The sequence below is a fragment of the Aotus nancymaae genome, unplaced genomic scaffold, assembly GCF_030222135.1.
Source record: "Aotus nancymaae isolate 86718 unplaced genomic scaffold, 86718_ANA_hifiasm-v0.15.2.pri h1tg000046l, whole genome shotgun sequence".
Taxonomy (NCBI): Eukaryota; Metazoa; Chordata; class Mammalia; order Primates; family Aotidae; genus Aotus; species Aotus nancymaae.
The window spans coordinates 12,274,831-12,301,416 of record NW_026988460.1 but is presented as its reverse complement, the minus strand read 5'-3'; the positions used below and the strand labels follow the sequence as shown (position 1 = coordinate 12,301,416).

Below are 26,586 nucleotides of genomic sequence, written 5' to 3'. Positions count from 1 at the left end.
CCCTTCTAGGCATCAATTCTGCCTTGTGGCAGGATGGCAGCTTGGGGGAGGGAGGGACTCTGTCAGAGGGCCAGCCCCTGTGCAGGACACATTCACCTACATTATCTGTGTATCCTGACACACATGATCTCCTAATCTCACAGGTAAGAAAATAGATACAGAGGTGAAAGAACTGCCGGAAGCCACACAGATAGAAGGTGTGACACCTGGGTCTGGAACCCAGCCAGAGGATTGGCTCCACACCTGAGTTCTTTTTGAAATGCTCTATTGCCCCGGGGGTTATTACTCCAGCCAGGGAAACTGAGGCAGGAGGATGGGCTACGCTCAGGCAGAGGGACTGGAGGCTATGAAAGCAGGAAGCTCTGCCAGCTCTTGACCCTGTCAGCCTCTATCTGGACAAGCTATTGGGAATGAAGTTAACATCTTCAGGCTGTTCTTATCTAAATGTTCCTGTCCAAGATCTTCATAGTGTTCATCTTAATGTTCATCCTAAGTCCTTGAAGGATAGGAACACTCATACCCTTTTCTCTTCCTCAGTATCTGAAATATTTGGTGTGTGTTTATTTCTCCTAACCTGAGTTTGTCACTCTGCATTTTGAGAATTCTGATAGCAAGCACAATTTTGGCCTTGCTTTGATGAAAGGGAAATTATATTGATGAATTTGTTGTCACAATGCATTTCACCCTAATCATAATTATAATAAGTAGTATTTATTGATGTTTCTTAATATTAATATGTATCAGCACTGTACTAAGCACTTCACATATATTAATTCATTCAATCCTTATCCTTGTTTTATAATGCAGGACATAGGAGCTGGAGAGGCTACCCTGCTCAAGGTCACCTTGGTAGCAAGTGGCAGAACCAGAGCTAAAACTTTTTTTTTTTTTTTTTTTTTTGAGACAGAGTCTTGCTCTGTTGCCCAGGCTGGAGCCAGTGACACAATGATCTCGGCTCACTTTAACCTCCACCTCCCATGGGGGTTCAAGCGATTCTCCTGCCTCAGCCACCAGAGTAGCTGGAGCCAGAGACATGCCACTATGCCTGGCTAATTCTGTATCTTTAGAAGAGTCAGGATTTAACCATGTTGGCCAGGCTGATCTCGAACTCCTGACCTCAAGTGATCTGCCAACCTTGGGCTGCCAAAGTGCTGGGATTACAGGTCTGAGCCACCGCACTGGGCCTAGGACTAAACTTCTTTATCCCTTGTTGCATACTTCTGTGTGATGACTACATCCTCTGCAGCCAGCTTTCATCTGCTTTAGCAGGTTGATAAAACAGGCCCAGCAGCCCCTTACAGGGAAGAAAGTTCTGGGTTGCTTAGGGGCCCCAGAAGGTACATAGCCCTTGGTGTTTTGTGGGAAAGCCTAAAGAGAAGAAAACTGCTATGAGGAATTCCCCACTCAACTTCATCAAGTCTAGTCCTACTGGGGGATCATGTAGACAAGCAGTATTGCAGTGAGCCATCCAGTTAATCGTGAATGCACACACAAATACACACATGCACACAAATACACACATGCACACAAATACACAGTTTCCATTTCCTCTATTGGGTTCCTTCAAGCCCAGTTCCACCAGATGAACACAATGCAAGTCGTGTGTGTTTTTGCTCTGGGTCCTTCACTACTCTGCATTCTGTTCACTGAGGCTGCATTTCGCTGCCCTCTTTTTATTTCTCTAAACCAGATACTGCCCACAGTCCATTCGACAGCTGCCTCGAAAGCTCACTCACTCAAAAGGTTTGCTCCTGACTTGCTTGCACAGGGAGCCTGTGGTCTGGTTTGGGGTGCTCTTTCATAAATGATGCCACAGTCTCCCCTCCAACCTGAGGCAATTCACAGGAAGCTAGTTAAACCCTGTATCATAGACTACTATATTGGCATCCTCTCAATTATCCAACCCTGTTGGCGCCATTTGAACTTCTCCCAGCACCTGCTGGTTCTAAAAACACAGGCCTGCTCCATTGGAAGCATCCCATCAATTTACTAATTAGCTCTTTTTCCTGGAAACCTATTGTTGAGTCTGAAATCAGATTCAAAATCAATATGTAAGCACTCAAAGTTCATACTTACATGGATAATTTAAGGCGGAACAGGCTTCCAAATCAAATTTACCTCCTAAGAGCTAATAGTCTAAACCTCATAGATACAGACTTCTAGAGCAAGAGGGGCTGCAGTCCTGAAGGGGAAGTGGCTTGACAAAGCTTCCAGAGGCAGAGCTGGGACTAGTTTGGGTCCAATACCTGGAGTCCTTCTGCCCTCTGTGTAGCCACTGTCCCAGCCCACCTGCACCCCATGTTCCATTCCATATACATTCTAGGGTCATAGAATAGCAGACTATTGGCTTATATGCAAGGTCAAATGGTTGAGATGTCAAAAATGATGGAAACTGAAGTCCCCAGAAACCAGACAACTGAATTTCCCAAATGCTGTAAGTTGGCAATGCCTAAAAAGCACCCAGGAATCAAACGGGGAGTCTGGAGGGCTTCTCCTCCTTACAAGGACAGGCTGTGTGACTTCCTTCTGAAACTCATCTTTGCATAACCAAATGGCAGTGCTCATTGATTTCTTGAAAAGAAACATCTGTGACTTCCTTTTTAATGGCAAGAAAAGTATTCTCCTTGAGTCAGAGAAAAGATTCAAATTACCTGGAAATACTTTTTTTTTAATCTCCAAAGTTGGAGATCCCAGAATTCAAATTAAGGCTATATTATGGGATCTCCCAACTTCTATAGTATTGAAATTCTTAATCATTTTGACCCAAAGAATGTATACTCTTAGTAGGATTTGGCCTACTTGTTCTACTCTCAGCAAAACCAGAGTAGATGCTTACTTTAATTCACTAATTTGCTGACAGTTTTTGCATAAATAAATAACAGAATAGTAGATAATCCACAAGTAATTTACACTTGGCAATGAGTATGTAAAAGCTTTTCTTGTGCAAAATTTTCCTGCCAATTTGTGTTTTCTTCAAGGAAAAGCTGACCTTGTTGGGTTCTCAGGGGTTTTCAACTGGCTATAGGGGAGTAGCCCTAATGTGGGGCAACTGGAGAAGCTGGGCCAGGAGAGATGACGAATGTGCCAACTCCCTCCTGGCAGTGACCATGACTTTGCTTCTCACGTAGTACCTTGCATGCGTAACTATTTTTCATTTAATGAAATAAAATCTGTTGCCTCTATACTTTTGCTAATTCAGTGAGAATATTCGCTTATCAAAGTGAGGGCTGAAGTGAATAACTCGAGAGTGGTTTAACTGAAAAGATTTTTGTAATCATGGTCAGAAGAAAACGGTACGGTTATCAGGACTTACCACATCAGGCTGGGGGTATTGCACAATTTGAGACACAAACGTGACTGAGAGTGTCACCCTGATAATTATTTACAACACTGCTCCTTTTTTCTCCCGAACCTGTATTTTTTCTGTTGGTTTAACTAGTTGTAAACAGGATAACTTTTTCCTGCTGATGTACCACTTGCTGAATTTGTGTCCTATGTATATGAACCCACAGTTTCTGAATGTGGTTATAGGGATATTTACATAATGTTTAAGAGCATGGAATAGTTTCAGAGATGGGACAATGAAGCAGGCTGAATTCCTTATTCAGGAAATCAGACTGGGAAATAAAGTAAGACGGTATTCGATTTGCTGGTATTAGTTTGTCCCAGCTACTCTTTATATTACCTAAGACAGAATACAGTAAAAACAAAGTCTAACAGGGCATTCAGTTCTAATCCAGAGGACTGAATATTAATCCTAGAACCAGGGAATATCTGTAGGATTTAGGAAAACAAAAGGTTTGCCACTTTGAAGCTCTGTTTTCCATCATTTAACAAAATGTGGTTAATGCCTTTTTGTAAAACAATAGACGTAAATATATTTCAAAATAAAACTTGAAAAAAAAATACTATAGCCACAGGGCTGGGTGCAGTTGGTCACGCTTGTAATCCCAGCACTTTGAGAAGCCCAAGTGGGAGGATTGCCTGAGTCTAGGAGTGTGAGACCAGCATGGGCAACATACTGAGGTCCTGTCTCTACAAAAGATTAAAAAAACTAGCCAAGTGTGGTAATGCGTGCCTGTGGTCCCAGCTACTTGGGTGGCTGAGATGAGAGGACTGCTTGAACCCAGGAGTTAGAATCTGCAGGGAGCTATGATCATACCACTGCACTCCAGTCTGGGTGACAGAGCAAGACCCTATCTCATATAAATAAATAGTATAGTCATAGGTTTTTAACAAAGTGCTTCAGTCCCACCTAGAGTTTGGGGAATGTCAGGAGGAACACTAGTTTTGCAAAGTAGCCACCTTTAATTAGAGAAGCAGCCTGCATGCTTAGCCTTATCAGACAGCAGGGATACAAACAATAGAACAGGGCTTCCCACAATGATGCATAGAGAGCTGCTCAGGAGAGTTCTCAATGACAAAGCAATGCTTAGAATAAGTGAAGGAAAGCTCCTGTGTATTCAGTGTGCCCTCAGTTTTGCAGAGGGAGAGAGAGGAATGGGATTCCTGCATCAAGGTTAAGAGCAAGGACTGGTTGGGCTCCCTCACTTCCCAGCTGTGTGGCCTGGGCTGACTTACTCTGTCCTTTTCTGTATAGTAAGAATAATAGTGTCCTTTTTCAGTTCCTCCATCTGTACAGTAAGAATAATAGTGTCCATCTCAAAGCATCATTGTGAGAATTAAATTGAGAATGCACGTGAAGCACTTTACATAGTATCTGGGCACCTAGAAGCACTCAGAAAAAGTGAAAAATATGTATAGAAAATAAGCTCCTACTTGCTTCCAATGACTACTAACTTTTCTTTTTTCTTTTTTATACTTTATTACAACTTTTAAACTTCCTGCAGCAAAACAGGTACTTCTTTTCTTTTCTTTTTTGGAGACGGAGTCTCGCTCTGTCACCCAGGCTGGAATGCAGTGGCACAATCTTGGCTTACTGCAGCCTCTGGCTCCCAGGTTCAAGTGATTCTTCTGCCTCAACCTCCCTAGTAGCTGGGATTACAGGTGCGTGCCACCACATCTGGCTAATTTTTATATTTTTAGTAGAGACAGGCTTTCACCATGTTGGCCAGGCTGGTCTCAAACTCCTGACCTCAAGTGATCTGCCTGTTGGCCTCTCAAAGTGCTGGGATTACAGGCATAAGCCACCACACCCCGCCCAAAAAGGTACTTTTCTAAAACCAATTTTGTTAAAGATACGTGTACATGAAGTGACAGTAGCCTGGACTGAGTGAGTGGTGCTAGAAAAGTGCCAGCTGGGGAAGGATCTGAAAGATTGTATATTTCAACCGCCTTGTTTTTAGATGAGGAAACCAAGGCCCAGAATGACCACCTTCACAGCAAGCTGAGACTAGAACCTAGGTTTCCAGACTAGGCAGGGATGAAAGCACTGGACAAAGCATGCCTGTCTGGTGCTAACCACTGGCTATGCAGTAGCAATGTGAACTGAGGGAATGAGGAGAAGGGACGAGGGCTGTAAAGGATGGAAAGAGTCAAAGTGACTTCAAGGCTTCAGGTTTGGGGGGCTCGGAAGAATGGAGACTGAAATGGGGCAGGTAGTGAGAGAAGGAGTTTTGATATGAAGAAGAGCATGCATTTGTTTGGTTTTGAATGTTGTCAGCCTTGAGAAACATCCGAGCAGGTTTCCGGTTTCACCTATGGACAGTTTAAGACATAGGCCTGGAGCTGAGTGTCAGGCAGGACCAGGGATAAAAACGTGGGAGAAACTTTCATGAAATTTAAAGATGAATCTGTAAAAACAAACTTTTCAAAGTTCAAAGAACAGACCACAGTAGAGAATACCAAAGGGTCAAAGGATGAGTGGAGAGGGCCCGTAGAAATGAAAAAGGGGGCCGGGCGCGGTGGCTCAAGCCTGTAATCCCAGCACTTTGGGAGGCCGAGGCGGGTGGATCACGAGGTCAAGAGATCGAGACCATCCTGGTCGACATGGTGAAACCCCGTCTCTACTAATACAAAAAATTAGCTGGGCACGGTGGCGCGTGCCTGTAATCCCAGCTACTCAGGAGGCTGAGGCAGGAGAATTGCCTGAACCCAGGAGGCGGAGGTTGCGGTGAGCCGAGATCGCGCCATTGCACTCCAGCCTGGGTATCAAGAGCGAAACTCCGTCTCAAAAAAAAAAAAAGAAATGAAAAAGGGGAGAAGTGCCACTGAAGAAGAGGAAGATTTGGGCAATAAAGCTGAGGACTCAATTTCAGGGTCGGCTCAGCTATGCACAGTCTGACGTTCAGGAAGGAGGTCAGTAAAAATAAAACTGGAAAAAGAAACCCAGAATATTTTGAATTCAACTAGGAGGAAGTCACCATGATTAAAAAAGCAGTGTTAGAGATGGGAAATGAAGCACCTGAATCCCCTAAAGAATTTTTTAAATTTTGAGACAGAGTCTCACTCTTGTTTCCCAGGCTGGAGTGCAGTGGCAAGATCTAGGCTCATTGCAACCTCTGCTTCCCAGGTTCAAGCAATTCTCCTGCCTCAGCCTCCCAAATAGCTGGGACTACAAGCATGATCCAGCATGCCAGGCTAATTTTTGTATTTTTAGTAGAGAGAGGATTTTGCCATGTGGGCCATGATGGTCTTGAACTTCCAACCTCAGGTGATCCACCTGTCTCAGCCTCCCAAAGTGCTGGGATTACAGGCGTGAGCCACCTCACCCAGCCCTTATTCAATAATTTAGACTGGGAAATAAAGTAAGAAGGTATTTGATGACAGTGGAGAGAGATGGCAGAGCAGGGTCATGGCTTATTCAAGATGAAGGACTCTATGACTATTTGAAAGCAAAAGGGAAGAGATGAAGAAAGAGATTAAAACTTTCAGGAGGTAGAAGATAAAGCTTGGGTAAGGGTCCTCAAAAGTCAAAAAAGCAAGAGAACAAGGCAAGGCTGGAATCACTAGCACTATATCCCAAGGCATCTCTCCCTCTTGTTACTTGAATGATTTGGGTTTTAAGCATTTTAAAGATTTTTGAAGTCTTAGTCTATTAACAAGGACTTGAAAATTCCACTTATATATTTCTCGTTTTCTAGAGGAAGCAATTCATAGTAAACTGGGGATGGTAATCTTTTCTCCTGGTGCGGTGTGGTTGAAACCTCACCACAGTACTTAGCACAGTGGTCATTAAATCATTGTTTGTGTTGCTATTTGCCAAGTGTGATTCTTTCTAATGGACTCCATGACAGGAGCACTCATGTATGATCTTTTGACAACTGAATCCCAGTAATTTGTACAGTGCCAAAATATAATGGGCGCCCAATAAATATTTGTTAAATGGATGAATAAAGGAATCAATGAATAAACAGCCTCTCCCACAGAAAGGAAACTCGTATTCAGGGAAATCATGCAGGATTTACATTATTGAATCAAGCAGGTTAGCAAGTGCATAACCTCTCTAAACACTATTTGGTAAATGGCCTTGAGTTTTTCTTTTTTGGTGGGGGGCAGGGGACAGAGTCTTGTTCTGTCCCTCAGACTGGAGTACAGTGGTACAATCTTGGCTCACTGCAACCTCCACTGCCAGGGTTCAAGCAATTTTTTGCCTCACCCTCCCAAGTAGCTGGGATTACAGGCGCCTGCCCCCACAATTGGCTAATTTTTGTATTTTTAGTAGAGATTGTGTTTCACCATGTTGGCCAGGCTGGTCTCGAACTCCTGGACTCAAGTGATCCACTCCCCTCGGCCTCCCAAAGTGCTGAGATTTACAGACATGAGCCACTGTACCTGGTTGGAGTTTGTCTTGGATGCATTTCTAGTACTTAAAAAAAAAAAAAAATTACACAACCCAAAGCTATCATAAAGTTCCTAGAAGAATCTGTCTCTTGAATGTAGATTCGAAGCAAATTTAAACAGAGAATAATTGGCATGCAAAATACTGGCTTTCTGCACTGACTTAATGGTAGTTTTCTTCTTTCCTATCTGTGAAATGGGAACAATGGTAAGAGGTACTTTAAAGATACTTAAGATTGAAAAGCACTTAGAGTCTGATGACTTTATTGTTCACTACAAGTATTATCTCATACTTCCTCCAAAAGTTTAATTTCCAACTTTGTAAAATATTTTGATTGTGATTCAGTTGGATTACTCAGTAGGCTTATGTTTTTCTGGATTTTCCATCTAAAAACCTTACTACATACCAAAAACAGATACGCTCCAGGATCCAAGTGGCACAGTACATGGAATGAATTCCATAAATATTTGCTGATTGACTGAATAAATCATTTTTAAAGAATAAAAGTGGTCTCACTGCCATCATTTCATTTCATCCTATATCAACTTTGTGAGATTGTTATTACCTGTGTTTTACAGATGAGAAATCTTAGTCTCAGGGAAGTTAAGCTACTTGCCTAGCACCACCCAGCACCGGCAACTAAAACTCAAGCTGTCTGATGCCCCAAGCCTCATCATTTCTTTTACCTGCTACTGCTTCTAACTTGGACTTTGTTTTCTTTCTTTCTTTTTTGTTTTCCACCAGGAAATGATGAGCAGAAGCCCTTGAGAAAATGGTTTCTCTTTGTGCTTATGGCAACCATCTGCTTGATCTTGTTAATTCTCTCGCTCATCTGTAGAATGTAGGTATTCTTTACATTTGGGAGCTGGTAATGGGGTCTGAGTACTGCATTTTTACACGCTTACTATGTGTCCGGTAGGCAGAGGGTTCTTGTTACCAGGTGGAATTTATGGCATTTTTGTGCCTGGATGACCTGTTCAAGATGAGCATAGGCCAAATCAAAAGTGTGAAACATCCAGAGGTGAATTATAGAAGCCAGACAGAGCGCAACACAGCCCTTGGCTATCACTCACTCCTACTTGAAGCTGTGGACAGCTTGTTAATTTCTGTGAAGGTTTCTACATGCGGGTTCTTTTGATTCCTTCTCAGCCTTCCACTCAGTCCTTGGCTGTTTTGGGTAAGCTGCCAGCATAGGCTTTTCACAGCTCAGAAAGGCTAAAATCACCACAATGCCTGCACATCATCATCCTCAACTATCAGGTCACCAGGCCCCTGAGTGGCTGATGGCTCACAGGTCAAACACAGATTCTACAAATAGCATGTGGATCTGGTGTACTATTCTGGAGCCCACAAATGGCCCATAAGTACCCCCTACACATTTTAGCTTTCAGTAAGGCAAAGGACATTTTAGGAGGCTTAAGAACATGTTTTGTCTTGGCCCTTTCATAATTTAGAAAATGACTTTTATATTAAACAGCTTTACTATTATAAATGTTATCTTCAGATGGCATCCATAGGTTGGGGAAGGCAGCCCCAAGGAGATGAAAATAAAGTAAATTTGGCTGAGCATGGTGACTCACAACTATAATCTCAGCACTTTGGGAGACCAAGGCTGGAGGATCATTTGAGGTCAAGAGTTCGAGACCAGCCTGGGCAAATGGTGAAACCCTGTATCTACAAAAAAATACAAAAATTAGCCAAGTGCGGTGGCATGAGCCTGTAGTCCCAGCTACTCAGGAGGCTGAGGCAGGAAAATTGCTTGAGCCCACAAAGTGGAGGTTGCAATGAGCTGCAATGGCACCGCTGCACTCCAGTCTGGGTGACAGAGCAAGACACAGTCTCAACAACAACAACGAAGTAAGTAAACTCTGTGAGCAAGCACAGTTGAGGAAGGAAATGCTTCAACCAGCATTGTAGGAAACGGCACAGCATGACACATTTGAAATGTACAGTTCATTTTCAGAGATCAGGCCTGGTAACACCCACTGACACAAAGCAGTTTCCATTAGTTCTTCTCTGGATGACTCAGAAGCCACAGCAGAGCCTTGCGGTACCCCCCAAAGTCTTCACCTATTATTTTGGAAGTCTTGGTCAATAAAGATTTTGAGTTTACAAAACAGCGGATTCTAGAATTAACCAGGTCAATGTTTAGAGTAGACACTTAGAGACAAAAGGTATACTTATGCTCATCTAATTCCTTCTTTCGCTCTGTTTTCAGATGTCATTTGTGGACCAAGTTGTTTCCACCAATTCCAGAACCAAAAAGTAATATCAAAGATTTCTTTGTAACCCCTAACTATGAGGTAATGTGGAAAGTTCTTATGATATGCCACATGTGTACAGGGTTGAGTCCCCTGGGAGCTGTCATTGGGTTCTCGGTTTTCTATATTATAAGGGAGGGTTTTTACCCAGAAGGCCAAGAGTATTTCTATTGCTTCAGTCATTCTGTTCTTTGGCTGATTCGGTTGTTTGTATTTTTTAAGAGATGGGGTCTTGCTATGTTGCCCAGGCTGGTCTCAAACAGCTAGGTCTAAGCGATCCTCCCACCTCAGCCTCCCAAGTAGCTGGAACTACAGAAGTATGCCACCATGCCTGCTTGGCTGATCGTTTTATTATGCATGTTCATTATTGTTTTGACATATTAGAAAAGTCCTACTCTCTTATAAGTGTTCTTGCCAGTCAGACTTGAATTTTAATTTCATATCAGCCTTTCTTTAACTGACTTTGGACAATCTCTTCAACCCTATGGGTGCTGAATTTCTTTCTGGTATAAGGGACACAGATGAGACTGTACAATGTTCTGCTTAGCTCTAATGTTTTAAGACTCCATGTTTCCACCTGAGTACCTTAGTTAATAGAGAATTTTCAGAGGGAACTTGAGAGCTCTTTAGTATTAAAAAGACTATAGAAAAGGCAAATTATTTTACTCAATATGTATTTTCTTAGGCCTATTCACCATTCAGAGCACTTAGGTTCAGCCCAGTGGTCACTTACCTGTGGCTATCCAATTGTTCCAGCATCATTTGTTGAAGTAAATCATCCTTTCCCCAGTGAATTGTCTTGGCATTTCTGTTGGAATTAGTTGCCAAATATAGGTGGCTCTATTTCTGGACTATCTGTGTGGTTTGAGTCACCTTTTTGTGTATCTTTATGCCAATACAATACTGTCCTGATTACTGTAGCTCTATTGTAAACCGTGAGACCAGTTTGTATAAGGCCTCCAAAAATGATTTTTTTTTAATTATTTTGGTTATTCTAGATCCTCTGCATTTTCATATAAATCTTAGATTTAGCTTATCATTTTCTACAACAAAAGGTAGCTGAGATTTGGGGTGAGATTGTGTTGAGCCATAAGTTAATTTGGGAAGAAGTGATATTTTAATATTAAGCCTTCTTATAGGCTTAATATTATAAATGTAGCATATCACTATATGCTATAAATGTAGCATATCACTCCATTTATTAAGGTTTTCTTTAACTTCTCTCAGGAATGGTTTGTGATTTTTCAGTGTATAATTACTGTGCTTTGCCAAATTTATCCTTAAGGTGAATGGTTATTTAGATCAGGGCTCAGCAAACTTTTTCTATAAAGAGCCAGATAGTACATATTTGAGGGACAAATGGTTTCTGTCTCTTTAACTCTGCCATTGTAGTGTGAATGTAGCCACAGAAAACGTGCTAATGCATGAGTGTGGCTGTGCTCCAGGAAAACTTCATTTATGAAAACAGGCAACAAGCCAGATTTGGCCCACAGCTGTAGTTTGCCAACCCCTGATTTAGATCAAACAATTTTCTTCACAAATTTAGGTTTCTCTCAAATAAAGTAACTTATGATTGGATGAACCACCTGGTGACCGGTTGTAGGGAAAAGAAAAGGTTGATGGAAAAACTCACCAAAATGATTAATTTCAACAAGTGATGACCTTTCCTTAGCGTTTGCAGTTTGGGTGTTGGAAGGATTTATAGACAGTTAACAATTACTAGCCGATTGCAGTAGAGAATGGAGGCTGGCAAAAGAATCACTCTGTCGGTGGCTGGAAACTTGTGTTCTCTTTTATCAGGGGAACGGCCCATCTGCTCTCGTTCACTGAGTTCTTTCGGAGAAAGAGTGGGCCCAAGGTAGAACTTTGGTGCTGGTTCTGGATGTGTGCTGCCAGTCCCTCCTTGGTCTAGCACACTCACCTCTGAGAAACCACATCTGGTTTTGTTTGTTTGAGATGGAGTCTCGCTTTGTCACCCAAGCTAGAGTACAGTGGAGTGATTTCCGCTCACTGCAACCTCCACCTCACAAGTTTAAGTGATTCTCCTGCCTCAGCCTCTCAAGTAGCTGGGATTACAGGTGCCTGCCATCACGCCTGGCTAAATTTTGTATTTTTAGTAGAGACTGGGTTATGCCAGTCTAGTCTTGAACTCCTGACCTCAAGCAATCCAGCCTCCCAAAGTGCTGGGATTACAGGTGTGATTCATAGCACCCAGCCCACATCTAGTTTAAGCAGCCAACTGAAGTTATTTGTCCCAGCCTCTTAATGGTGGTATCTAATTTCCCTACAGAGCCCTGAAAGATTTCCTTTAATATCCTGAAGCTGGAGAAATAAACTGGTTTAAGAGCTTATTGAATGAGGTTGTTATTTGTTGTTAATTAAAATCAAGTCATGTGTGTAAAATAACAACTTGGGGCAGACAAGCTGGTTTCAGAATAATTAGAGGATGAATGTCAGCACTCAACATCGCCCGGCTTCTCAGGACAACTTATTCTCTTCTCACATTGCAGAGTTTCACATAAAAACAAAGCAGTTAGAGACTGAGATTAAAAAGAAAGAGCAGGCCGGGCGCAGTGGCTCACGCCTGTAATCCCAGCACTTTGGGAGGCCGAGGTGGGTGGATCACGAGGTCAAGAGATCGAGACCATCCTGGTCAACATGGTGAAACCCCGTCTCTACTAAAAATACAAAAAATTAGCTGGGCATGGTGGCGCGTGCCTGTAATCCCAGCTACTCAGGAGGCTGAGGCAGGAGAATTGCCTGAACCCAGGAGGCGGAGGTTGCGGTGAGCCGAGATCGCGCCATTGCACTCCAGCCTGGGTAACAAGAGCGTAACTCCGTCTCAAAAAAAAAAAAAAAAAAAAAAAAAAGAAAGAGCATACAGAACTGAGGAAATGAAGTACTACCTGGTGCTGTAGGCGCTATGGCCTAAAGTCTCCACCTGAGAGAGGATGAGAGCAAGTGCAGAGCTGCCTAGCCAGGCCCCATGTGGCCGTGCACAGCCTCCACCTCCAAGGACAAAAGCCATCTCACCCATTCTCAGGGGCTGTGATACAAGGATGACAAGAGGGTACACTGGTGCTACAGGCAGTGGCCACTGGGAAATGTTTGGCTAGTGGGAAAGGAAACCCTTTGCTTTTCAAGGTAATGTGCACCTTTGAGCTTGGGGTGGGTGCCCGAAGTCCCAGGACTTAGAGGAGCTCTGCCAACCTAAAAGCAAGTTTTTGCTTGTTCAGACCTCAGTTAGAAATTATTTTGTAACATTCAAACTATAGTGAAGGGCCGAGCATAGTGGCTCATGCCTGTAATCCCAGCACTTTGAGAGGCCAAGACGGGTAGATCACTTGAGCTCACGAGTTCAAAACCAGCCTGGCCAGCATGGCAAAACCCCATCTCTACAAAAAATACAAAAATTAGTCAGGTGTGGTGGTGCACACCTGTAGTCCCAGCTACTCGGGAGGCAGAGGTGGGAAGATGACTTGAGCCCAGGAGGCAGAGGTTGCAATGAGCTGGGATTGTGCCACTACACTGCAGCCTGGGTGATGGAGCCAGAACTTGTCAAAAAAAAAAAAAAGAAAAATAAAGAAAAAAAAAATACTGTGAAGGAAGAAAGTGAATTGGCCTTTAGCAGAAAAAAAAAAAAGTTTATTCTAAAAACTCAAATCCTGAGCTCTCTAATAATTTACTTACTTACATATTTTTTGTAGAGACAAGGTCTCACCAGGCTGGTCTCCAACTCCTCCTCTCAAGCTATGTGCCTGCTTCAGCCTCCAAAAGTGCTGGGATTTCAGGCATGAGCCACAGTGCCTGGCCTGAGCTTTCAATTTATGAGACTGGTTTCCAGCTGTTCTTTGTTTCAACCAGAAAGGGTTCTTCCCCCAATTAGGTTGCCTATAAACTATTAAAAGTAAAATGGATAGGCAGGAACCACGCCTGCTGTGTCCACCAGTGAATTCCCAAGACACAGCACTGTGGTGAGTGTGGAGCAGGTAGCAAAAAAATGTGTTGGATGAGTAAATGAGGTCCAGGAATAGGATCTCCTACAGGCAATTTCATGTTTTGTTACCCATTTTCCAATTGTGATCAGCATTATTCATTATAGCTGAAATGGGTCAGAACTGTCCAAAGATGGGGGATACTGGAGTAAACTATGGATGGAATATGATGGAGCTATCAAAAGTGATGTGGCTGAAGCACACTTAACGATGCAATTTACGATCAGTGACGTTACAGAGAAAGAAATCAATGTATAAAGATGTGTATTCACATGACTTCAAGTAAGTGTAAAGAAAACTTTATGCCTAGAGAAAAAAGGCTTAGGAGAAGCAGTGGGCTATGTGTTTGGGAGAGAGGTATATGGGGAGGCATTTGCTGCTTCTTACTTTATTTTCCACATCTTCTTCAATGAACATTTACTATTTTTATTTAAAAAATAATAGACTTAAAGCCAATTGTAAAGATTTCAAAGAACCCAAAAGTTCTCTAAAGGACATCTAAGGAAAGATGATTTGTTTTACAGAAAGCTGGGTCCACTGAGACAGAAGCTGAAGTCATCAGTTATATAGAGAAGCCTGGAGTTGAGACCCTGGAGGATTCTGTGTTTTGACTTGTCACTGTGGCATCCTCTGATGAACTCACACACACATGCCACGGTGAAAAGAAGAACAGGGATGCTGGTTCTTGGCTAAGAAATGTTCAGAATTTACGGAACACTCAGTTTAGCTGTGAGGCAGTACACCCAGACACACCAGTCTTATGTCTCTTAAAACTGTGGATGCTTCATCAAAATCTCCTCACCCACGGCAAAGAAGTTGATTCATCCAAGCATTTTGCCACATTTTTTCTCCCCACACTGTACAGGGTAGCACCTCCTCACCTGCCGATCTTTGCAATTTGCCTGACTTGCCGCAACCTTTTCTTGCATAAGAGACAGCTTTTAAGGCTAACGTCCAGCTGTATTCACTTCTGGCAGTGCCTTTTTGGCTGTTTAAGCTGCCAATGGTAGCACTCAGCTACAATCTGAGGAAGAAAGTATTTGCCTGGTGTGAATCATGAACTTGGATTCAAGACTATCTTTTCTATAGCAAGTGAGAGGCACAAATTCCTGGTGCTTTCCTCACCCCCTACATTCTAGAATGATCTTTTTCTAGGTAGAGTGTTTATGTATGAGAGAGAATGAGAGAGAGAGAAATTATTTCAGCTTCAGAGGCCTGATCCAGGAAGCATTATTTAAAACCAACTAATTTAAAAGCATGAAGAGCTATGCTATCACTCTATATTAAAAGAGAGGACAGGATTTGGTTCAAAGGTTATATTCTTGAAGGAAGCCTTAATATTCTGGAAATATACTAAGAAAGGCATTGAGCATAATTCAATCATGAAAGGGACCACTGAATCAAGAATGAACTTTCTGAAGAGATGTTTGCTGCCAAAGACTTCAAAGCAACTTGATGGTTAAGTAATGTGAGGTCAATCCTAGTCTCTCAAGTTTGGAAAGGTTTCTACAAGGCCATCCATCAAATATCCCAATATATACAGAAATTCTTTTTCCTAACATATTCATATGAATCTGTCTTCAGATTGGAGGCCTTTGTGATGGGTGATGGGCTGTAGGTGGAGCCAAGTACAGGAATGTCCTGGGCAGAGATGGGCAATAGGGAGGAACTCAAACAGTGCTGACTCTACACGTCCCTGGGTCAAGAAGCTGAAGGCTGAGAAAGGAGGTAACAGTGCCCAGAAAACCCACATGGGACACTCTTTAGATGCTTTCTGGAGTTGGTTTAGTTTTCATCCATCAGTGGGGACACATTGACCATCATGTATTTCCAGGTTTGTTTTCCTAATTAACCTATAAGTATCCACTGTAACTAGCAGAGGGTTGGACCCTGGGTAATAGGCATAGAAACATCTTGGATCTTGACAAGCCTGCACTGTCTTATAGTAATCTGTATTACCACCCTCATTTTATAGTTGCAGTCACCAAGATTCAGAGAAGTTGATAGGAAATGGCATAGTGTGGAGTTGAATACCAGGCTCAGGTGACCCCAGAAATGTGGGGAGGAGTGTCGGGGAAAGCTGAGGCCTGCTTAGGGGTGTGGCTGAGCGGGCGAGGCCCGGGGAGGTGCAATAATTGGCAAAATGTTTGGTGACTTGAGTGATTCAGAATCTCAAACCTGTTTAATTTTGGAGACAAAGTCTTGCTCTGTCACTCAGGCTAGAGTATAGTGACGTGATCTTAGCTCACTGCAACCTCTACCTCCTGGGCTCACGCAATCCTCATGCCTCAGCCTCCCCAGTAGCTGGGACTACAGGTGCATACCACCATGCCCAGCTAATTTTTGTATTTTTTGTAGAGATGGGGTTTTGCCATGCTGTCCAGGCTGGTCTCAAACTCCTGGGCTCAAGAGATACACTGGCCTCAGCCTTCCAAAGTGCTGGGATTACAGGCATGAGCCACTGTGCCCAGCCACAAAACTGTATTTTTCATTAAAAATACACCTTAGGTCAGAATCAGAGGCACCTGGAGGGCTCACTAAGCCAGATGAGTTGGCTCCATTCTTGGAGTATCTGATTGAATAGATCAGGGTGGGGTCTGAAAAATCTGCATTTCTAACAAGTTCCCAGGTGATGCTCATGCTGCTGGTCTCCAGGACACAATGAAAAACTGCTGCTCCGGGAATCAGCCGCAGAAGGAAGAGGTGACAGAAAAGGCCTGCTCCCAAAAAACTGTCCTTTTGGGGAGGCTTGGAGCTCTCTGTCTGATCTCTTTCAAACCGGAGCCTAGACAGTTAGCAGTGTGGAAATCGCCTCTGCCTAGGAGGCAGGAACAGAAGCAGGGAGCTCCCCCACCACAAATGTGGCCAGCTCTTCAGTGCTTGGTGTGGTGCCCACTTCAGAGACTCCTCCCTCCTCAGCAGCCATCAATTACCTGGGCTCTGCCGAGCTCCTTGTTACACTTCCCTGAGCTGATACCATTATCTGGCCCTTGGTATGTGTTTCAGGAGCAACACAACATAGCCCATGTGGCCTGCTTGGTGGATTGGGAACTTCTTCCTCCCTTCTTCGCTTGTGGAACTCATAGTCATTCTTTGGGAACCCATAACCATCATTACTTCTTTGATGAAGCCTTCAAAAGCAGAGTTGGTTGATCCTGCCTTTGGATTCTCACTCTGGGCCTCATCTCCATGTTGGAGCTACTGCATTTGCAGGATATATCATTAACAGTTGGGAGGCCTCCCCTCTAGACTGTGAGTTCCAGGAAGATGGAGCTTGTGTGAAATACGTCTCTTCATCTGCAGTGTCTAGGACAGTATCTGACCTGAGAAAATATGTTTCTTAAACCCTGTCAGCACTGACACAACACCTTATATACAGATTAGACTTAATAGTATTTGGCAGAGATCCTCAAGGCCTACAATAACACAGGAGGAAACTGGGTGTCCAGTGAGAATGTGATTGGAAGCAACTAGGAAACACATGTGCCCAACCATCAGGCTAGTGTGACCTGGATGTTTTTACTGCCAAAGTGTCTAAACTGTTATGTATAAATTGCTATGTAAGAGGCGTTTCAGAAGTGGCTTATTTTGAGTGGTCTCTACTGTTCTCACTAGCCTTGTTATGGCAAGTCAGAGAGTTTGAAATTCACTTAATAGTAAACACCATCATCAGCAGGTTGATGTAAGGTGAAGTCATGGTATTGGCTCCCACCTCTTGCCATCTCCCACTGTGACAGGGTAGAGAGTCACTTTCCTCCTAGAGCCTCCACGGCCATGGGATCAGAACAAACATGCTTTTCCAAGACATGTGTTTCAATAGGGATTTTAGTCCGATTTCTTTCCTTGGCATTTGGAATTCACTGTGTGCAGCATGGAGGAGTGCTGGGGAGACTGGAGGGTAAAGGTCACGTATGCCAACAGCCCGACCACCTGAGCCTCATTGAAATGCCTCAGACCTCAAGCTATTCACACAGGCTGGGGAAGAATCCACGTGGGCAAAGAACATCCTGATTAAAAATCCAAATGTTTTCATAGTGAGACTTATATGTGTCAGGACCATCTGCTGGTGGAATTAATAAGTCTTAGGTGCTAATTTGTTAAAGAAAAAGTAGATATCTGGAAGTGAGAACAGAGAACTGAAAACAATCTTTGATGGTACAAGTAAAGGTGAAAAACCTAATTAGAATAGGACTTGGTGCTAGCCTAAGGACTGTAGCTGTTCCTGCTCCCACATCCTACAAATTGAGTACCAGGGTGCGATTTTTTTGAAAACCATTCCTTTCTTTGGAATTTTGTATTGTACTGTACTAAAAGACAATCTTATTTCCTGTGTTGTACATAATAGATGTGAATGAAAATATGTTTCAGAATGAGAAATATTCAACATAAATGACAATGAATTGTCTAAGTCTGCAATTAAAGAGCGGTGGCTACATGTCTCATTTTCCCCCTAAATATTCCCCTTCTCTCTCCCCACTGTTGTCTTCCTCTATGTCTCAGCTAGGACTATTGCAGTAGCCTCTGAATTGAACTCATGTCCTCCAGTATTTCCTCCCTTTGAAGGATCAGTGTAAAAGGCATATCTGCCTATATAACTCCCCATCACCTTCAAGTTAAAGTGACTTTTAAGACAAAGTCCAGTATGACTCAGCTCCTTACTAGCTCTCCAGCCACAGCCCCAAATACTCCTACCTCTATTCTCACCAACCTGCTGATCATTTCCCTTAAGCTCCATGCTATTACATCACTCCATGCCTCTGCTGAGACTTCTGGTGGAAAAAGCTTTTCAACCTTTTTTCATTTTGTTGACACTTTGATTTATCTACTAAGTCTTGGCTCTTTGCCACCTGAGAGTCTTTGTTCAACTTTCAGTTTGAATTAAGCATCCCTCTATGTTCCTTCTGTTTAATTCTATCAGTCATTGGATTTTTTTTTTTTTGAAACGAAGGTCTCCTCTGTTGCCAGGCTAGAGAGCAGTGGCTGATCTCGGCTCGCTGCAACCTCCACCTCCCGGGTTCAAGCGGTTCTCCTATCTCAGCCTCTGGAGTAGCTGGGATTACAGGTGTGTGCCACCACACCCGGCTAATTTTTTTTTTTTTTTTTTTTTAGATGGAGTCTTGCCCTGTTGCCAGGCTGGAGTGTAGTGGAGTGATCTCAGCTCACTGCAATCTCCACCTCCTGGGTTCAAGCGATTCTCCTGCCTCAGCCGCCTCAGTAGCTGGAACTACAGGCGTGGGCCACCACACTCAGCTAATTCTTTTATTTTTAGTAGAGACACGGTTTCACCACGTTGGCCAGGATGGCCTCAACCTCTTGACCTCATGATCCACTGCCTCGGCCACCCAAAGTGCTGGGATTACAGGCGTGAGCCACCGCACCTCCCCTAAACTCTTTCACAATGCTCAGTCTTGTTTTCAGTGTAATAGCTCTGAGGTCAAGAGCAGTGTCTGATTTATCTTTGTGCCCATAAGCCCCAAGTAGGAACCGACCGCTATTGAGTCTAGCCGGACGAAGGAAAAGGAAGTGCGCTTCTTAAATGTTTACCAGAGTAGAAAACAATACAGATTATAAAGAACTAAATTCTAATGGTGGGTTCACTTATTTTAAAGCTATGTGGTTATAGCAGAAATTAAATCGGCACTGAAGCTTACATTAATGAAGTAATAAGAACTCACAGTTGGTCTGATGCTCCTCTCAGAAACGCCACACTCCAGCTCAGCTGCAGCCAAACACCTGGGCTCCTCCGAGCTCCCCGCTCACCTTCCCAGCCAGCACCATCCATTTGGCTCTCAGTAGACACCTGCGTTGGTTGTCAGGAGCAACACAAAGCCGCCCATATGGCCCATGTGCGTGATTTTAAAGTTCTGGCGGACTATTTTCAACTTGAAGGTGTCTTATTAGGTTTGTTTCATTTATTAAAATTAAAAGCAAAGATTTGTCCCTGCCAAGTAAGAAACTGAAAGAACACAGAAACCCGAGGGGAAAATTGCAAAAAAGAAATTAACAATAAAGTACTGGTGTCGTAGTTTAAAAGGCTGGAGTCCAGTGCCATGATCATGGTTCACTGCAGCCTCTACCTCCTGGGCTCAAGTGATCCTCCCACCTCAGCCTTTTGAGTAGCTGGGACCATATGGGTGTGCCACCATGCCCAGATAACTTATAAATTGTTTTTGGTAGACACAGGATCTCCCATGTTGCCCTGGTCTTGAACTCCTGGGCTCAAGTGATCATCCAGCCTTGGCTTCCCAAAGTGCTGGGATTACAGGCATAAGCCACTCTCCATGGCCAGCAAGCATCTTCTTAAAGGGCTAGATAGTAAATATTTTCAGTTTTGAGGACCATATGGTCTTTCTGGCAGCTACTCAGTTCTGCCATGATAGCATAGAAGTGGCCATAGGCAATACATAAATCAGTGTGGCTGTGTTGCAATAAATCTTTATTTACAAAAAAGTGGGCAATGAGCTAGATTTTCCCAGAGGGCCAATATTTACACATGGCTTAATGAATTGAAAGTGTGTAAATGTGTTGGTTTTTTTTTTTTTCAAGAAAAGCAACCAATTTGAGAAAATAATTGTTTAATCAAATAAAAATTATTCTATCATGGAGGATCAATGGTAAAAAAAAGTTGTTTGACTGAACTTAACCTCATTATTAAGTAGGTTTTGCAAGGAACACAGGTCTGTTTTCTGATCATACTTTCATCTGTCACACTATTCACACCATCTTTCAATAAGTGTATATTTCTGTCTCCTCCAGTGAACTATGAGAAAAGTCTTAACCCTATTTATTCCAGTTTCTCCAGTGCCCATCACAGTGCTTGACACATAGTATGAAGTCAATATCTTATTTGTTAACCACTAAATTCAACATGAATAACTGGGCCAATTTCTAACTGCCAGTCATTTGGTCTCGGATATTTGGTTCCAACATTGTAGTTGATAAATAATGCATCCACTACATAGTTTTCCAACTAGCTGCTCTGTGGCTTATGTTCTTGGCAACAAGCCCGTTTTTACGACCCTTCAGAATATTTCTGGAATCCCTTCCACCTGCTTTAACACCTTCTTGCCACATAATGTGGGCCTTTGCTGGAGAAAGATTCCCTTGTCTTAAAATTCTTTTCTGCCAGCTCTAAGAGAAACTTCACCCACAGGCCCTGGCTCTCTGAACACACATATCCCACTCTCACACCATCCAAGGAAAAGTGTGCAAACTTCATGACTCGCCCTCAGAGCCACTGAGCCTCAGATATCTGACAACACATCAGCAAGACCCTGGAATTTTGAATTAGAAATTAATTACCTCAATGGGGGTAATGAAGACCTCCCTGTGTAAGGTTGCCAGATTTAGCAAATAAAAACAAGAGGCTCAGTTAAATTTGAATTTCAAATAAATATCACATGGGACATAATTATACTAAAGAAGCATAACTTTTTTTTAAATCTGAAATCTGAGTTTAACTGGTCCTCTCCTATTTTATAGGGTAATCCTGATCTTGCAGGGTAGCCGGAGTTTAAAGAAACAGCTCTAAGACACCTGATGTCAAGGACAACAAATATGCAGAAAACACCATTTGCAGTCAAGGAAAGGGAAGCAGAGAAGCTGGACCACTTTAGAGCAGAAAAATCATCCCACCTGAGCCTGAAGCTCATTACTACCTTTCCTCTTGTTGCTATATGGGAACCTGTATCTATCTATTTATGTACCTATCTACCTTATTGTTTATGTATCATCTATTTACAGATAGAGACATCTAATATTTTGGAGTAGGGCCCTAAAGTGAAGCCACCAACATTTCAATTCCTGGCCTCTGATCAACTGTGTGATTAGGGACAAATGTGAACCTCTCAACCTCAGTTATCTGTGTACAAAATAGGGGAATGATAAATGGTAACTAAATCAGTAGGTTGATTTGCACTGAGACTGGTGCATATTATAAGCATAATCATTATTTACTATCATTATTATCATCATTGCATTTCTCCGTATTGTGACAAAATACTGTTACTGGTGCCTTGGCTTCCTCATGCACATCTGAATGCCACATCATTCTTCTGTGCCCAGAATAGTGCCTGGTACAGAGAGAGTAGCCAGTAGTCCCTTGCTGAATAACTAAAACCCTCTCCAGGAACTTATCCTATTCCATTCCTCCAGATGGCTGTGCCCTGGGTCTGGCCATCACTCAGAACTTCTCCACTTTCAGTATTTGAACCTCAGACATCCCATTCTCCAATTTCACCATTTCCTCTGGCCTACCTAGTTGTCCTAGAATGTTCTCTAGTTGAACTTCAGAGTCTAATTCCTTATTCTATCCTGTCCTTTCTCTAAGTACTTATTTCTTGGTGTATGAAATCCACTAACTTACAAGTTTGAGTTCTAAATTCTAGTCCTGACTTGTTTTGTTTGTTTGTTTGTTTTTTTGAGACAGAATCTCATTCTGTCACCCAGGCTAGAGTGCAGTGGGGTGATCTCGGCTCACTGCAACCTCTGCCTCCTGGGTTCAAGTGATTCTCCTGCCTCAGCCTCCAGAGTAGCTGGGATCACAGGTTCCTACCACCACGCCCAGCTAATTTAGTATTTTTAGTAGAGACGGGGTTTCACCATGTTGGCCAGACTTGTCTCAAACTCCTGACCTCATGTGACCCGCCCACCTCGGCCTCCCAAAGCGCTGAGATTACAGGTGTGAGCCACTGCGCCCAGCTCTGCCTTTCTAATCCCCTGTGTTACTTTGGGCTTCTTATATCACCTCTTTGCTTCCATTTCTTAAATGAAAAAAGAATAAAAACCTGTGTCCTCCCCTTATTAGTGTGAAGAGCATTTTGAAAACTAGAAAAACAAATTGTTAAAGCCCTAAGACATTTCTATTTCCTGGTATAGTTTGTGTTATTCATAACAATAAGGACATGTGGCAAAAGCCCAGTTTACAGAGAACGGGATATCACATGTAATCACATCTATATTTAAGTAGCTCAGCCCTCCAATTTCCAGACTTTCAGATCTATCATATGGTTGACCTTTTTTAAAAAAAGCTTTCTCTCTATGTGATCTATATCATTAGAGCTCTGCTAATCTACCGCAGCCTGTAACTGTTGGTGATAAAGAATAGTGGCCAATTTTGTTTAAACTGTGAGCTCTGTTCAGTATTGTAGTTTACAGTCAAGTTGCAGAATTGGAACATTTAATCTGTATGGCCCACTTAGCACAAGGGGAAAAGGGATCTCATTGCAGAATGGGCAGCTTGACTTGCATTTAGTAATCACACTCCAGCAGGGGACCTGGGGAAATCACAGGAAATGGCACCAGATATTCTCCTCTCTCTAGGTCTGAGATGGGGGGTACACGGGCCTGGTGCCCCGGAGTACAGTGAGGAGTCTCACCCAGATGCCAATGCTGAGGTGCTCTTTATCTACTATAAGGGAGAAGATACCAACAAAAATGATTTAAATACAAGGTACAAAGGGCTGACTGACATGAGTGGGTACTGACCCTATGCCCTGGAAGTTGGAGAAATGCAACATCAATTCCGGATGGGGAAGCTGAGGGAGACTTTGTGCAAAACCTGGCATCCAAATGGGAACCCTACTGCCTAAATTTGAATTAGCTGATTGTATTATTGAAATGATTAAATATTAAAATTTATATTAAGAAATGATGATGTTTAAATAAAGGGTGATAATGGATGTGCCAGCCGAGTTCCACTCATTTTGGTGATGAGAAGCATCCACAGCCTATATCTGTGGTTCTGGTAAAGTCCCTTGAGAGAAAGAACAATAATGGATGATAAAACCATCACTGTTTGGAGAGCCATGCATTTAGAGCTTTACAAACTTTCTCCTCCCTAATAAGCAGCAACCTTACAATGCATCCCAGGCAGCCAAACTCCAGGATCCACATTCTTAGTCTCTGTATCAGGCTGCCTTTGTAAGGCCTCAGTGTCTGGCGTTTTGTAATGGAAAAATCTGGGGTATGTCCACAGATTGACTATAAGTCCTTGATTTTAAAACCTTGCCTTTCAAATCACTGTGGTTAAACACATAACGTTTTAGTCAGAACATTCTGCTAATTGTAACAGGAAAATAACAGTCACTTCTTTATCAGTGTTAATGGAGGAGAACAGTAGCATCGATAATCCAATATGGTGAACAAAAATCACCTGTTGGTTGATTACATTACATTAGATTACTTTAAAAACTGCATAACATGTTTGTTGCTAATTATGTGTGATTTACATACTTTTTATAATTCAACATTCTTTGAGCATATTTGGAATGAGGCAAGGTGATGGAAGAGACTGGGAAAAGGTTAATCAGGATTTAATATTGCTTCCTGGATATAAACAACCACAATTTTGATGGTGGGAATAACAAAATCATTCTCTTTCAATATCAAAACCTATGCACCTCCCACCTCACAGACTGGAAGAATTCAGAGCTTACCTGAGAAATGAAGCTTATCATCCACGTCTTCTGCCCCCATGGAAAGGTGCTTTGTACATAGCATGTGTGGGCTCTCTAGAAAGTAGGTACACTGAGAGAATCCAAGTATCTGGCAGAATAGAATTTCCTTTCATACAGTTAAATCACAAGTGAATTGCACACACCAAAAAAGAGGGTAGGAGTAAGCACTTGGAAAGGTTAAACGAGCAAAGCAAATTTTCCTAGTGCTCTTCCTTCAGAAAAGAATCTCTAGGAGCAATATATTCATTCCACTAGAGTGTATTACTTGGGCTAAGGGCCTAGGAAAATCCCCTTGGCTGGCTAAGCATACAAAATCTGTTACTTATTCCAACCTAGTATCTCTTCTCTTACTTTTTGGAAAATAGCATCTTAATTTTCCTTTATCTCTCCCCTATGAGTACAGACGTAGTCTGAACAAGGTACTCTGTCTGTGGAACTCAAATGGAACTGATTAGACACTTCCCAGGAATCTGAATATTGAGCACAACGACATCAAAATTGGAAACAAAGCTGATTCATCCCCACAACAGCACCCCAAAAAGACTCTCCAAAGTTCCCACTGCCTGGACCCGCAGAGTGGCCTGGTTTTTTTTTTTTTTTTTTTTTTTTTAAAGAGTCTCCCTCTGTCACCCAGGCTGGAGTGCAGTGGTGTGATTTTGGCTCACTGCAACCTCTGCCTCCGGGTTCAAGCAATTCTCCTGCCTCAGCCTCCCAAGTAGCTGGGACTACAGGCACACATCACCACACCTGGCTAATTTTTGTATTTTTGATAGAAACAGGGTTTCACCATGTTGGCCAGAATGGTCCCCATCTCTTGACCTTGTGATCTGCCCACCTTGGTCTCCCAAAGTGCTAGGATTACAGGCATGAGTCACTGCACTTGAAGCCAGGCCTTTTACCGCTTTTCACCTCATCACAGAAGTGACACAATCTTCTCTGGTTGGTTTACTATGGCACACAGGTAGGCAACTGATGCAAAATGCTACTTCAAAGACCCCTTCAATCAATTAATCAATGAGTATTTATTGCAAGGCACTGTGCTAGGCACTATGGAGAGTACATGGAAGATAAGACCGAAGTCCCTGCCCTCAAGGAGCTTACAATCTAGTTGGGAAGACAAGGCATACATACAAGGAAAAGTAAGTAACAATACAGGAGTTAAATTAAAATGCAAGATAACAGCACAAGGCATTTCCAAAAGTAGTATCTGATTAATTACTAAATGAGTGGCATTGCTAGGGGTTGCAGGTAGTTCAGAGGAAGAATGTCATAAAGGACTGAAGCATGACAAATTGGGGCTGGAGCTACTCTAGGACAGCTGGGATTTGGATGGGAGAGAAGGATGGAGAGGGCATTTCAGGAAGGGGCAGCCATAAGACCAAAGGCACAGAGGTGAGACCAAAAGCAAGCAGTCTTCAGGGGTCAGGGAGGGCTCAGTGTGACTGGATACACAGCTAAGTTGTTTTGGATTAAAAAGGGCCTTAAAGACTGGGTGCAGTGACTCACACCTGTAATCCCAGCACTTTGGGAGGCCGAGGTGGGCAGGTCACCTGAGGTCAGGAGTTCGAGACCAGCCTGACTAACATTGTGAAACCTCGTCTCTACTAAACATACAAAAATTAGCCGGGCATAGAGGCAGGTGCCTGTAATCCCAGTTATTCAGAAGGCTGAGGCAGGAGAATCACTTGAACCCATGAGGCGGAGGTTGCAGTGAGCAGAGATCACGCCATTGCACTCCAGCCTGGGTGACAGAGTGAGACTCTGTCTCAAAAAAAAAAAAAAAAAAAGGGCCTTAAATGCTCAAGTTTAGAAAGTTTAGAACATATCCTTTTAGCAATGGGAGTGAGGAAAACAACAGATATACTTAGAGTAAATATACAAAAGACTTAGCTAATCAAGAGAAAATATTCAACTTTGGGACATTTACTTGTGAATTAGGACTCTCTTTACTTCCAAAGAGGATTTGAAATGGTGTCTTCAGGGTTGTCAATTCCAAAGGAATAGCTCTAGGTCATCTAGATTTGGGTAGAGACTTTTGAGTCCCTCGATAATCCCAAATTATAACTAGCACAAGGGTAAGCTAACAAATTCCCTGACAGGCAGGCAGGAAAAATGCTCCCAAAAGACAAGTA

At 42.8% G+C, this 26,586-nt stretch overlaps 1 protein-coding gene across 1 annotated transcript in view; it reads left to right on the top strand.

Moving 5' to 3' along the window:
• Window positions 1–22,389, top strand: part of IL5RA (interleukin 5 receptor subunit alpha) — a 47,167-nt gene extending 24,778 nt beyond the window's left edge. Inside the window, exons 11-13 of the mRNA XM_012468509.2 lie at window positions 8,486–8,582; window positions 9,960–10,044; window positions 21,480–22,389. Coding sequence (XP_012323932.1) covers window positions 8,486–8,582; window positions 9,960–10,044; window positions 21,480–21,503 — 206 coding nt within the window. The 3' untranslated portion in view covers window positions 21,504–22,389. The remainder of the gene's footprint in view (window positions 1–8,485; window positions 8,583–9,959; window positions 10,045–21,479) is intronic.
• The last annotated feature ends 4,197 nt before the right edge of the window (window positions 22,390–26,586 follow it).